This window comes from Salvelinus fontinalis, chromosome 13 (genome assembly GCF_029448725.1).
Source record: "Salvelinus fontinalis isolate EN_2023a chromosome 13, ASM2944872v1, whole genome shotgun sequence".
Classification (NCBI taxonomy): Eukaryota; Metazoa; Chordata; class Actinopteri; order Salmoniformes; family Salmonidae; genus Salvelinus; species Salvelinus fontinalis.
In genome coordinates, this window is record NC_074677.1 from 37,386,056 (window position 1) to 37,401,329 (window position 15,274).

Sequence of the window (15,274 nt, forward strand, 5' to 3'; positions counted from 1 at the left end):
ATAATTAATGGAAACAGGATGCGCCTGAGCTCAATTTCGAGTCTCATAGCAAAGGGTCTGAATACTTATGTAAATAAGTTGTTTCTGTTTTTGTTTTTAATACATTTGCAGAAATGTCAAAAAAACTATTTTTGCTTTGTCATTATGGGGTATTTTGTGTAGATTGATGAGAATAAAATACTAATTTAATCCATTTTAAAGTAAGGCTGTAACATAACAATACGTGGAAAAGTCAAGTGTTCTGAATACTTTCCGAAAGCACTGTATCAATGCATCTATATATATATCTATATATATATCTATATATATATATATATATATATATATATATATATATATATATATATATATATATGGAACACCTTATGTACACTGTGTGTGTGTGTATATATATACATATATATTATATATATATACATACATATATATACATACATACATACATACATACATACATACATACATACATACATACACACACACACACACAGTGTACATAAGGTGTTCCATATGGTGTTCACATTTTCCTGATTCTAACTTTTATCATTAAAGAAGAATTACAACATAAATCGCATTGAATAGTAGTGAGTTAAAAAAAATGTTTTTTGTTTTTGAACAGTTCAGTGCCATTTTGCACGTGTAAAATGGAGCACCTTATGCACACTGTGTGTGTGTGTGTGTGTGTGTGTGTGTGTGTGTGTGTGTGTGTGTGTGTGTGTGTGTGTGTGTGTGCGTGTGTGTGTGTGTGTGTGTGTGTGTGTATATATATACATACACACACAGTGTAAATAAGGTGTTCCATATATATATACATACATACATACATACATACATACATACATACATACCCACACACACACACACACACACACACACACACACACACAAGGTGCTCCATTTTTTTTAACTCACTACTATTCAATGCGATTTATGTTGTAATTATTCTTTAATGATTAAAGTTAGAATCAGGAAAATGTGAACACCATGCAATCGCTTAACATTATTTGGAACTCAGTTTGGATAATTTTCCATCTCATGTATTTAAATTTTTTACAGGTATTTTGTGTGTTAGCTGAACTATATTTGTAAAAGTGTTTGCTCGTATACAAATTGTGCATGTTATACCTAATTTGTCTCACATTTTTATTTTTCCCCTGACATATTATCCCTATCATCTTCTTGAGCATGTCACAGTCCCTCCAGTAAACACACACATGACATTGAAGGCAAGATGTCTGGTCCTTATTCATAGCTTCAGCCATTTGCTATACAATAGTATTAAGCATCCCCATTCAGTTGGAAGAGGTGCTCTGTCTGAGTGGTTTGCATAAATACCATTCATTTCCTCTAAGCAACAACCCACAGGACATTGCAGAGACTGTTGAAATTGCTTATCAAGCTGACTAGTTTGACAAAATTAACTGCAAGTACTAACCCATTGAGTCTTTACCATCTGACACGGTCTTACTCCCTTGCTTAACTTTCATTACACATTCATCATACATTTATCTGCATTCATCACTAATCCTAATTCCTGCATTTAATCTGCACCATTCTTCATTTAGAATTTAGCAAGAAATACGTAGATATTTACACACAAAGAGGGAGGTAAAGTAACCCTTGATTATCTACATTCTGATAAGCCATTATAAAACACCAAATGATGAGCATTTGTACAATCAGACAACTGATTCCTCACCGTGTGATAGCTTTGTGGCATTTTCTGTTGGTTCAGCCATTTTACTTTGCTACAGGAGTTTACTTACAAGTTTTTTTTTCAATTGCTTTTGCATCCGAGTTGCCATTCTTGTTGTCACTTGAGCTGAAGTATTCTCTCACAGTGTTTCTGACAGTTGCTGGCAGTTTTATTCTTATAGTGTGGCTGATTGTGGTTGCAGTATTGTGGCTGATTGTCCTTGCAGTTTTGGCATTGGTTTTGGATGATGTCTGGGAGAGAGGGGTGCATCCACCACCCAACTGTTCAGGAACCACCTCACCACAGTCAATCTCTGTTTTAGTCTTTGCTCCTTTCTCCTTGTTGTTGACAGATTGTCTGATTGACACAGACTGAAGGACCAGTGGAGTGTTTTGACCATAGAACACTGTCTGGGGTATGTGGACCTGCACACTCTGACTGAGCAGTTCCTCATTTCCCTGATGTTCTGTCCCTGTGTCAGACACCAGAGAGACTCCACACTCTTCCACAGATTGATCAGACTGTTTCTTCATCAGCATTCTGTTAGAGGTGTAAAATGTAATTTTTGTCCCCCTCACCTCTTCTTTGTTGACAGCCTGGTTGTTTGTTTTTCTCAGCTGTATGTGTGTAATGGATATTTCTTTGGTCTGGCCTTTTGACTCTGACGTCTCAAACACTTTATCCTTCTGGCTCTGGTGCACCTGCTCCCCACTCCAATCAGAGATAAAATTCTCACTGTCATCTGGTTGAGAGACAGGGCTTTGACGATTCTCACCTTTTAAACTACAGAGGCTTTGCGTACGCAACTGGTAGTCTTCTCTATTCTGAATGCTAATAGAACGGTAATGCTCCTTGTCTTCCTCTCCCTCATCATACTTATTATACAAGTCCAAAACCTCGGGTGCCTGAGCCACTGCCACTGGGAATGTCATGCTCCAGTCTTTTGGGAATTTCTTCGGGGTGTCTGGGGTGAGAGGGCGTAACCGTGCCGACATGCCGAACAGGAAGGGTAGGGAGCTGGGCTCGTTGGGAGAGGACACAGAGTCAGAGCAGAAGGAAAAGGCACTGTCTATGGAGCTCAGAGAGGAGGCAGATGGTGAGGTGGCTGTGGAGGACAGGCTGGAGAAACTGGACCTGTTGGACATGGCCAGCCTCTGGGCAGGATGCCAGAACCTAGAAGCTACCTGAGGGGACCTCCAGAAGGCATACCTAGATCTGCTGCCACCTACCCTGGGGCTCCTGTCCCCCTTTAGTAGTCCCTTAGCGTGGGGTTTGTGTTTGTGTTGGGAGTGGTCTGCACAGCCACACATCACTGCCGCATCGCAGCTGGACTGACGGGCAACAGGAGTGTGGATCTGGCTTTGGGACCCTGACTGGGGAGAAGCCAGAGACACACTGGGTTCTGAGGAGCAGCGGGCTGAGCGAAGACTCTGGGTCCCCATCAGGGAGCATATAGACCCACTGGAGAGTGAAGACATAAAGTCTAGACTTCCACAGCTATAAGCACTTTCCTCACTCACATGTAGCTTTTTCAAGGAGTCAACCTCATTCAGAAGGCCCAAATTCTCTTTCTTCTCTTTCAAGACCAGTTTCCCTGGAGACAGGAATAAAGGTTCCCTGTTAGGAGAGTGAAGTCCTCCTTGCTTCTCCCAGTCCAAATCATCAGAGAAGTAGAGCTGCTGGTAAGACTCCACTGAAAGAAAAAACACGTAAGGATCAAAGCGAGACCACATGGTTACCATGAAAATGCAAAAAAAAATAAAAATAAACCATATGTTATCTAACAAAGATCTCACCCATGACATTGTCTACAGTTCCTTGTTCACAATTTGGCTTAGTAAAAATGCACTCAACATCTTTACCAAAAATGGCTGGGGTGTTTTCAATGAGTAGTTGGATGAGAGCTGCAACCTGCAATGGAGACATGAAAACACATTGAGGCAGAAACCGTTAACAAATAGGAGATACAGGAGATGAACATACAATATCTGCTCATGCTAACTACAACACCAGAGTCATTAATGAGGTCCAATGAAAATTACTCTCAATTCAGTGTATTATTTCAATTTACACCAACAACAAAAAAACTTATACAGTGAGCTCCAAAAGTATTGGACATCAAATATTTGTTGTTGTTTTGGCTTAAGATTTGAAATGATTCAATTATTATGAGGTTAAAGTGCAGACTGTCAGCTTTAATTTGAGTGTATTTTAATCCATATCGGGTGAACCGTTTAGAAATTAGAGCACTTTTAGTCCCCCCATTTAAGAGGACCAAAAGTATTGGGACAAATCTACATTATGTGCATTATTAAAGTAGTAAAATGTTACGTATTTAGTCCCATATTCCCAGCACGCAATGACTACATCAACTTATGACTCTACAAACTTGTTGGATGCATTTGCTGTTTGTTTTGGTTGCGTTTCAGATTGTTTTGTGCCCAAAAGAAAGGAATAGTAAATAATGTATTGTGTCATATTGGTGTCACTTCTACTGTAAATAAGAATAGAACATTTCTACATTAATGTGGATGCTACCACGATTAGGGATAATCCTGAATGAATCGTGAATGATGAGTGAGAAAAGTTACTGAGGCATAAATATCATGGTAGCATCCACATTAATGTAGAAGTGTTGAGAAACATTATATTCTTATTTATGGAAAAGTGACTCCAAAATGACACAAAACATTATTTACCATTAATTTCTATTGGGCACAAAATAATATGAAACACAACCAAATCAAACAGCAAATGCATCCAACACGTTTGTAGAGTCACAAGCTTAATGCTTAATGCAATCATTGCGTACTAGGAATATGGGACCAAATACCTAACTTTTTACTACTTTAATACACATATAAGTGAACTTGTCCCAATACTTTCGGTCCCTAAAATGGGGGACTATGTATAAAAAGTGATGTCATTTCTAAATGGTTCACCTGATATGGATGAAAATTCAAGCTGACAGTCTGCACTTTAACCTCATAGTCCTCATATCCAAAGTGCTGGAGTACAGAGCCAAAACAACAACAAAATGGTCACTGTCCCAATACTTATGGAGCTCACTGTAGCTTATAACTTACACGTTGATGTTTTAAGAACTCTTGAGAACTGTTTTTATCTTTGTGATGTTTCACAGCAACACAAACGTCAAACACTAGATCAATGTTCTGACGTTTAATTGGCAGAAGAATCGCATTGGCCAAATTGTGTCGCAGACAAAATCATTTACCAGTTAGACATTTTTTGATCCTCTGCAAATTAGACTTAATTTATTTCTTAGCCTTGACATCATGTTGCCTTTTAAAATGATTATTTTAGCAATAAGCTACTGAAGAGATGAGGCCTATTCCAAAAGCTGTACCGAATAAGAAACCACTGGACACACACTGGTTGAATCAAAGTTGTTTTCATTTCATTTCAATGAAATGACATTGAACCAACATGGAATAAATGTTGAATTGACATCTGTGCCCAGTATGAACTGACAATTTCAGCATATATACATTGAATTGTATATTTTGCATAATCATTATATTATGCATTAATACATAAACTCAGCAATTCACTAGGGATTTATTACTGCATGTGTGTGTTTCATTGAAGCCTTAATAAAGTATTATATCTTTGATTATATTTATAAAATAGAATAATAGATAACATGCTCACTCTCATATTATTTTTCAGAAGTTGTCGGGTGCTAGATTCTCATAGTCCATAGCAATAGAGATGGTCAGCACACAATAAATAATCTTCAATAATTCATTTATTTATCTGTGTAAGAAATACAGAGAAATAAAAGAATACATTAATTATTAAAGATTATTTATGGTACTTATAAAATGTCCATAGGGTACTATTGTTGTTGGACAGGGGATCCCTAAGTAGATCTACCTTTTTATTGGACTGACTCTCCTCCTCTGGCCCAGTAGGCACGGGCAGCCACAGCATGTTGGGAGCGATACAGAGAGACAGGTTTAAAGCGTTCATCTGGTTCTCCTGTGAGCTCTCCTGGATGTGATAGAGAAGGGCGAACAGGTAGCGGAGCAAGGTAACATTATCCTCTGGAAGCTGGCTCAATAGCCTGAAGGGGACAGAAAATGGAGTACCATTAATATCCTAACGGCTAATTGAGGCCAGTAATGGAATGGGTGAGTGGCTGATGCACACAATGATTCAAACCTTGAAACCTGTGACTGGCAGAAAGGGGAAAAAAAGGACATATCAAAGAATAGTCTTTAATAGAGGTTAAATGCCCTCAATAGAATAGAAGAGCAGTGGTTTGCAATTCAGCTAAATTCATTAAATCATTTTGTGCATCTAGAATAACACACAGAATTGTATTGCTTGTTTTTTAAATTCCAATAGCCTTCTCAGCACTTCATGTCCTGTTTCAAAGTCATTCAATATCTGTTTTTTATCTCAATATCTTTGAAAAACACACATTAGGCACATTAGAGCAATTTCAACAACACGAAGAGAGATATTTATTGACGTGTTTTTCCCCAAGTAAATTTACTGTATGTACTGTGCAGAAGTACATACTAAAGACAGACAGACTAAAGAATGGTATATGAACAGGACTGAACACATTCACTAGGGTGTTATTCTGTTGTACAATTTTCAATATTGTTCTGTTTCTGCTCACTGTTACCCAAATGTTTCCTATCTAATCTATAAATCAATTTGTTACCCTGTTTTCTTTCCAATTTCATGGTATCCAATTGGTAGTTACAGTCTTGTCTGCAATTCCCGTAAGGACTCGGGAGAGGTGAAGGTTGAGAGCTGTGCGTTCTCCGAAACACAACCAAGCCACACTGCTTCTTGACACAGTGCCCACTTAACCCGGAAGCCAGTCGCACCAATGTGTCGGAGGAAACACTGTGCACTGCGCCCGGCCCGCCACAGGAGTCACTAGTGCGCAATGGGACCAGGACATCCCTGCTGTCCAAACCCTCCCCTAACCCGGACAACACTGGGCCAATTGTGCACCACCCCATGGGTCTCCCGGTCGCAGCCGGCTGCGACAGAGCCTGGACTTGAACCCAGAATCTCATGTGGCACAGCTGAATCTCTAGTGGCACTGCGATACAGTCCCTTAGACCACTGCGCCACTCAGGAGGCTTCAAATCCCATAGAATAGGTAGCCACCTATTCAAGCGGAAAAATCTCAATAAAACAATTGTAAGCAGATCCATTATATCAGAGGTGGGTGCAGAGGGTGGAGTCTTTTGTTTTATCCCTGCTCTAACACAATTGTCTCAGTTTATCAAGGACCATATGACAACTCCTTTATTTTAGCCACTAATCTATTGTTGGTAAACAAGTAAACAGATGTATGAATCTCTCACCCTTTTATCAACTCAATCTTGTCTTCAATATCATCAGCCGCCATGACCTCCATCCACTTTTCATATAGACCAGTACTTAGCACACTGCCAGGGATGTTGCGCAGAAAGTCCTGTTCATTCAAATATAAGTCCTAGCAATCAAAATCTATACAGTACAATATGAAAATGGTTATTTTTTTACTTTTGGTCCTCCATTTTAACATGTTACTGTTACTGCTGGCCATAAAATTTCAGTTTAAAATCCAATGCAGGCAAGTAAATAATCTAAAACATAAGTGAGACTTCAGAAAGCAATTACAGTGATGACTGATGCAGCAACAAACACAGACTCCCCCTCCAGCTCAACACTGTTGCCAGAGTTCAGTCTTTCCTTCAGTTCCCGGCATGTCTTAGCATTGGCTGAGCGCCGGAAGATCCCTGTGGTGGTGGGGCCCTCATGATACAACAGATACAGCATGTCCTGTATGGAGAATAGACCAGACATGTAGTAGTTTGCAGGCGCAATTACAAGCTGTGAATAATTTGCCCACCATGACTGATATTATCCTAATTTGCCCATCATGACTGGAATTATCCTCACTGCTTTCCCAGCAGTAGAGATGAATACTTTATCATTTTTCATATTTGAGGGGGATCACAACTCACCATGATGGGTCTGGGTAGGGTTCCATGATGACAGATGGAGGACAATGAAAGACCAAAGAGCTTGTGAGGAGTTGTGGGGGATTCAGGATATCCACCTCCTTGGCTGCCATGTCCTCTTCTCAGAGCCCAGTCTAACAGAGACTTCTTTCTCTTTATGTGTTTCTGAAAGGAATCTGTTGGAAATTATAAACAGCGCATTCTTTAGAAACTCTGAGTGACAGATAGGTGGTTGTCATTCATTCAAACCTGCTTTTAGCCAAACAAAAATATTAAAATGTCATTTTGAGTAACAAATCAACGCAATTCCCAGAGGGGAACACCAAAAAAATTATATATAATGTCAAATAAGGGTTATTTGGCTCGTAACGATAGCGGAACTCTTTTTGGTGCTACAGTATATACTGTAGAACCCTTTTCAAAGATTCTGAAAAGAACCATGTTCATAAGGTTCTATATGTAACCTTGTTTTGTGATGTAAAGAACTCTTTCTTAAGGTTCTATAAAGAACCATTACCAAAAGTTTCTATACTGAACAAAAAGATGAATGCAACATGTAAAGTGTTGGTCCCATGTTTCACAAGCTGATATAAAACATCCCAGAAATGTTCCATACGCACCAAAAGCTTATTTCTCTCAAGTTTACCGCACAAATGTGTTTACATCCCTGTTAGTACGGATTTCTTTGCCAAGATAATCCATCCACCTGACAAGTGTGGCATATCAAGAAGCTGATTAAATAGCATGAACATTACACAGGTGCACCTTCTGCTGGGGACAATAAAAGGCCACTCTAAAATATGCAGTTTTGTCACACAACACAATGCCACAGATGTCTAAAGTTTTGAGGGAGTGTGCAGTTGGCATGCTTACCGCAGGAATCTCTACCAGAGTTTTTGCCAGAGAATTGAATGTTAATTTCTCTACCATAAGCCACCTCCAAAGTCATGTTAGAGAATTTGACAGTACGTCCAACCGGCCTCACAACCACAGACCACGTGTAACCACGCCAGCCCAGGACCTCCACACGGCTTCTTCTTCTTCTTCACCTGCGGGATCATCTGGGACCAGCCACCCAGACAGCTGATGAAACTGTGGATGTGCACAACCGAAGAATTTCTGTACAAATTGTCAGAAACTTTCTCAGGGAAGCTCATCTGCGTGCTCGTCATCCTCACCAGAGTTTGGACCTGACTGCAGTTCAGCACCGTAACCAACATCAGTGGGCAAACCCCCACCTTCGATGGCCATTGGCATGCTGGAGAAGTGTGTTTTTCACAGATGAATCCCGGTTTCAACTGTACAGGGCAGATGGCAGAAAGCGTGTATGTAGTCATGTGGGCGAGTGGTTTGCTGTCGTCAAAGTAGTGAACAGAGTGCCCCATGTGGCGTGGGCTAAAGACAACGAATACAATAACATTTTATCGACGGCAATTTGAATGCACAGAGATACCATGATGAGAGTCCCATTGTCATGCCTTTCATCCGCCTCCATCACCTCATGTTTCAGAATGTTAATGCACTGTCACAAGGACCTGAACACAATTCCTGGAAGCTAAAAATGTCCCAGTTCTTCCATGGCCTGCATACTCGCCAGACATGTCACCCATTGAGCATGTTTTTGATTGCCCTGGATCGACGTGTACGACAGCGTGTTCCAGTTCCTACCAATATCCAGCAACTTCCCACAGCATTGAAGAGGAGTGGGACAACATTGTACAGTCCACAATCAACAGCCTGATCAACTCCATGCAAAGGAGATGTGTCTCGCTGCATAAAGCAAATAGTGTTCACACCAGATACTGACTGGTTTTCTGATCCACGACCCTACCTTTTTTTAAAGGTATCTGGGACCAAGAGATTCATATCTGCACTCCCAGTCATGTGAAATTCATAGATTAGTGACTAATATATTTATATATTTCAATTGCCTGATGTCCTTATATGAACTGTAATTCAGTAAAATATTTTAAATTGTTGCATGTTGTGTTTATATTTTTGTTGTTCTGTTGTTAGAACCCTATTCTGGTACTACACAATATATATATAATTTGTATGGTGCTGTAAAGTACACTTTCTTATTAAGGTTCTCTAAAGAACTCTTCTCAATTTCAAAGGTTCTATAAAAAAGTTTCTGCCATATAATATTGTTTTGTGTTGAATACAAAATCCATAGATGCTATTTTTGTGTTGGTTGACAAGTTGAATCAGTTGTGCTAGCACTGGAATAGATCAAATACATGGAATGGCAGGCTGTCGCCGAGGAGAGGTTTTGAAGAACTTTAATATCCTACAGTTTCTCTGAAACTTAGCTGAACAAGGACATGGATAATAGCTTTTTTTTTGTGCATCGGCAGCACAGAACGGCAGCGTCTGGTAAGCTCATGAGGGGGGGCGGTATGTGTCTCTTTGTTAACATCATCTGGTACGCAATCTCTAATATGAAAGAAGACTTGATGTTCTGCTCGCCTGAGTTAGAATACCTCATGATAAGCTGTACACCATACCAAGAGTTCTCATCTATATTTCTGGTAGCTGTCTATTTACCAGCACAAACCGATGCTGGCACTAAGATGCTGGCACGCATTCAACAAGCTGTATGAGGCCATAAGTAAACAAGAAAATGCTCATCCAGAGGTGGTGCTCCTAGTGGCCGGTGATTTTAATGCAGGAAAACTGAATGCCGTCTTACCAAATTTCTACCTTCGTGTCACCTGTGCAGCTGGAGGTGAAAAAACTCTAGATCACTTTTACTCTTCACACAGAGATGCTTACAAAGCTCTCCCGTGCCCTCCGTGTGGCAAATCTGACCATAACTCTATCCTCTTAATTCATGATTACAAGCAAAAACTCAAAACAGGGAGTACCAGTGACGCGCTCAATATGGAAATGGTCTGATGAAGTGGATGCCAAGCTACAGGACTTTTTCGCTAGCATGGACTGAAAAATATTCTCGGAACTCATCTGATGGCTTTGAGGAGTTTACCACATCAGTCACTGGCTTCATTAATTAGTGCATCGACCACGTCATCCCCCAAGTGACCATATGTACATACAGTGGGGAGAACAAGTATTTAATACACTGACGATTTTGCAGGTTTTCCTACTTAAAAAGCATGTAGAGGCGTGTAAATTTTTATCATAGGTACACTTCAACTGTGAGAGACGGAATCTAAAACAAAAATCCAGAAAATCACATTGTATAATTTTTAAGTAATTAATTTGCATTTTATTGCATGACATAAGTATTTGATCACCTACCAACCAGTAAGAATTCCGGCTCTCACAGACTTGTTAGTTTTTCTTTAAGAAGACCTCCTGTTCTCCACTCATGTGGACAACTACAAATACCTAGGTGTCTGGTTAGACTGTAAACTCTCCTTCCAGACTCACATCAAGCATCTCCAATCCAAAGTTAAATCTAGAATCGGCTTCCTATTCCGCAACAAAGCATCCTTCACTCATGCTGCCAAACATACCCTTGTAAAACTGACCATCCTACCAATCCTCGACTTCGGTGATGTCATTTACAAAATAGCCTCCAAAACCCTACTCAATAAATTGGATGCAGTCTATCACAGTGCCATCCGTTTTGTCACCAAAGCCCCATATACTACCCACCACTGCGACCTGTACGCTCTCGTTGGCTGGCCCTCGTTTCACACTCGTCGCCAAACCCACTGGCTCCAGGTCATCTACAAGACCCTGCTAGGTAAAGTCCCCCCTTATCTCAGCTCGCTGGTCACCATAGCAACGCCCACCCATAGCACGCGCTCCAGCAGGTATATCTCTCTGGTCACCCCCAAAACCAATTCTTCCTTTGGCCGCCTCTCCTTCCAGTTCTCTGCTGCCAATGACTGGAACGAACTACAAAAATCTCTGAAACTGGAAACACTTATCTCCCTCACTAGCTTTAAGCACCAGCTTTCAGAGCAGCTCATAGATTACTGCACCTGTACATAGCCCATCTATAATTTAGCCCAAACAACTACCTCTTTACCTACTGTATTTATTTATTTTGCTCCTTTGCACCCCATTAATGCTATCTCTACTTTGCACCTTCTTCCACTGCAAACCAACCATTCCAGTGTTTTTTTTACTTGCTATATTGTATTTACTTCACCACCATGGCCTTTTTATATTTTTATTTATTTATATATATATTTTGTTTGCCTTCACCTCCCTTATCTCACCTCACATGCTCATATTGTATATAGACTTATTTTTCACTGTATTATTGACTGTATGTTTGTTCTACTCCATGTGTAACTATGTGTTGTTGTATGCGTCGAACTGCTTTGCTTTATCTTGGCCAGGTCGCAATTGTAAATGAGAACGTGTTCTCAATTTGCCTACCTGGTTAAATAAAGGTGAAATAAAAATAAATAAATAAATAAATTACCTGTATTAACTGCACCTGTTTGAACCCGTTACCTGTATAAAAGACACCTGTCCACACACTCATTCAAACAGACTCCAACCTCTCCACAATGGCCAAGACCAGAGAGCTGTGTAAGGAGATCAGGGATAAAATTGTAGACCTGCACAAGGCTGGGATGGGCTACAGGACAATAGGCAAGCAGCTTGATGAGAAGGCAACAACTGTTGGCGCAATTATTCGAAAATGGAAGAAGTTCAAGATGACGGTCAATCACCCTCAGTCTGGGGCTCCATGCAAGATCTCACCTCGTGGGGCATCAATGATCATGAGTAAGGTGAGGGATCAGCCCAGAACTACACGGCAGGACCTGGTCAATGACCTGAAGAGACCTGGGACCACAGTCTTAAAGAAAACCATTAGTAACACACTACGCCGTCATGGATTAAAATCCTGCAGCACACGCAAGTTCCCCCTGCTCAAGCCAGCGCATGTCCAGGCCCGTCTGAAGTTTGCCAATGACCATCTGGATGATCCAGAGGAGGAATGGGAGAATGTCATGTGGTCTGATGAGACAAAAATAGAGCTTTTTGGTCTAAACTCCACTCGCCGTGTTTGGAGGAAGAAGAAGGATGAGTACAACCCCAAGAACACCATTCCAACCGTGAAGCATGGAGGTGGAGTATTGAGGGGAGGATGGATGGGGCCATGTATCGCGAGATCTTGGCCAACAACCTCCTTCCCTCAGTAAGAGCATTGAAGATGGGTCGTGGCTGGGTCTTCCAGCATGACAACGACCCGAAACACACAGCCAGGGCAACTAAGGAGTGGCTCCGTAAGAAGCATCTCAAGGTCCTGGAGTGGCCTAGCCAGTCTCCAGACCTGAACCCAATAGAAAATCTTTGGAGGGAGCTGAAAGTCCGTATTGCCCAGCGACAGCCCCGAAACCTGAAGGATCTGGAGAAGGTCTGTATGGAGGAGTGGGCCAAAATCCATGCTGCAATGTGTGCAAACCTGGTCAAGAACTACAGGAAACGTATGATCTCTGTAATTGCAAACAAAGGTTTCTGTACCAAATATTAAGTTCTGCTTTTCTGATGTATCAAATACTTATGTCATGCAATAAAATGCAAATGAATTACTTAAAAATCTTACAATGTGATTTTCTGGATTTTTGTTTTAGATTCCGTCTCCCATAGTTGAAGAAAAAATTACAGACCTCTATATGCTTTGTAAGTAGGAAAACCTGCAAAATCGGCAGTGTATCAAATACTTGTTCTCCCCACTGTACATATCCCAGCCATAAGCCATGGGTTACAGGCAACATCCGCACTGAGCTAAAGGCTAGAGCTGCCTCTTTCAAGGAACGGGACACTAACCCGACGCTTACAAGAAATCCCACTACGCCCATCAAACAAGCAAAGTATCAGTACAGTGGCTTGCGAAAGTATTCACCCCCCCTTGGCATTTTTCCTATTTTGTTGCCTTACAACCTGCAAGTCTCTTGGGGTATGTCTCTATAAGCTTGGCACATCTAGCCACTGGGATTTTTGCCCGTTCTTCAAGGCAAAACTGCTCTAGCTCCTTCAAGTTGGATGGGTTCCGCTGGTGTACAGCAATCATTAAGTCATACCACAGATTCTCAATTGGATTGAGGTCTGGGCTTTGACTAGGCCATTCTAAGACATTTAAATGTTTCTCCTTAAACCACTCAAGTGTTGCTTTAGCAGTATGCTTAGGGTCTTTGTCCTGCTGGAAGGTGAACCTCTGTCCCAGTCTCAAATCTCTGGAAGACTGAAACAGGTTTCCCCTCAAGAATTTCCCTGTATTTTGCACCATCCATCATTCCTTCAATTCTGACCAGTTTCCCAGTCCCTGCCTATGAAAAATGGTATTCTCGGGGTGATGAGAGGTGTTGGGTTTGGGCCAGACATAGCGTTTTCCTTGATGGCCAAAAATCAACATTTTAGTCTCATCTGCCCAGAGTACCTTCTTCCATATGTTTGGGGAGTCTCCCACATGCCTTTTGGCAAACACCAAACGTGTTTGCCAGCTTCCTTAGACTAACTAAATAACGTTTTACAGAGGGCAAGATACACAAAACTAATAGTATAATAGAGAAAACATGTGGATTCATATTTAGAAGCAACGTGGAAAGCAGTATTGTTATTTTTTATATATACAGTGGGGCGAAAAAAGTATTTAGTCAGCCACCAATTGTGCAAGTTCTCCCACTTAAAAAGATGAGAGAGGCCTGTAATTTTCATCCTAGGTACACCTCAACTATGACAGACAAAATGAGGGAAAAATCCAGAAAGTCACATTGTAGGATTTTTAATGAATTTATTTGCAAATTATGGTGGAAAATAAGTATCTGGTCAATAACAAAAGTTTATCTCAATACTTTGTTATATACCCTTTGTTGGCAATGACAGAGGTCAAACGTTTTCTGTAAGTCTTCACAAGGTTTTCACACACTGTTGCTGGTATTTTGGCCCATTCCTCCATGCAGATCTCCTCTAGAGCAGTGATGTTTTGGGGCTGTTGCTGGGCAACACGGACTTTCAACTCCTTCCAAAGATTTTCTATGGGGTTGATATCTGGAGACTGGCTAGGCCACTCCAGGACCTTGAAATGCTTCTTACGAAGCCACTCCTTTGTTGCCCGGGCGGTGTGTTTGGGATCATTGATCATTTGGAATGCCCACATGCAGGAATGCCCTGAATTTCCGGTCGCAATTGCACCCTTCTCTGGAGGAATTGTGTGCAACCTGCATGAGTGACAGAGGGTGGCGCTTGCTGTGTGTGGCCGAGGAGCATAAAGCAAGCGACCGCGGGAGACATCCTGTCTTGTTTGAACAGTGTAGAGAAGAGTGTTTTTTTTCCCACTGGTGCTCCCAAAATGAAACTCCAGGTCGCACAGCTAAATGACCACTTAAAGAGTCATTATGGTTGCACATAGAACCATCACCCTTACCAAATAACTCTTGAAGAACCTTGTTTTCTAAGTGTGCAGACACAGACAGGGACAATACAGCCACAAAGGCATACATGAAAAGACAAGGATGTGAGGAACTGATGTGTGGATACAGCCCTTCGACGTGGTATATTGGCCATATACCACAAACCCTCGAGGTGCCTTATTGCCATCATAAACTGGTTACTAACGTAATTAGAGCAGTAAAAATAAATGTTTTGTCATATC

At 41.0% G+C, this 15,274-nt stretch overlaps 1 protein-coding gene across 1 annotated transcript in view; it reads right to left on the minus strand.

Moving 5' to 3' along the window:
• Window positions 1-887: 887 nt before the first annotated feature.
• arhgap20b (Rho GTPase activating protein 20b) overlaps window positions 888-15,274 on the minus strand; it is a 46,456-nt gene continuing 32,069 nt past the window's right edge. Inside the window, exons 10-15 of the mRNA XM_055942731.1 lie at window positions 7,696-7,868; window positions 7,349-7,510; window positions 7,051-7,160; window positions 5,594-5,783; window positions 3,493-3,607; window positions 888-3,389 (exon numbers count right to left, since the gene is read on the minus strand). Coding sequence (XP_055798706.1) covers window positions 1,759-3,389; window positions 3,493-3,607; window positions 5,594-5,783; window positions 7,051-7,160; window positions 7,349-7,510; window positions 7,696-7,868 — 2,381 coding nt within the window. The 3' untranslated portion in view covers window positions 888-1,758. The remainder of the gene's footprint in view (window positions 3,390-3,492; window positions 3,608-5,593; window positions 5,784-7,050; window positions 7,161-7,348; window positions 7,511-7,695; window positions 7,869-15,274) is intronic.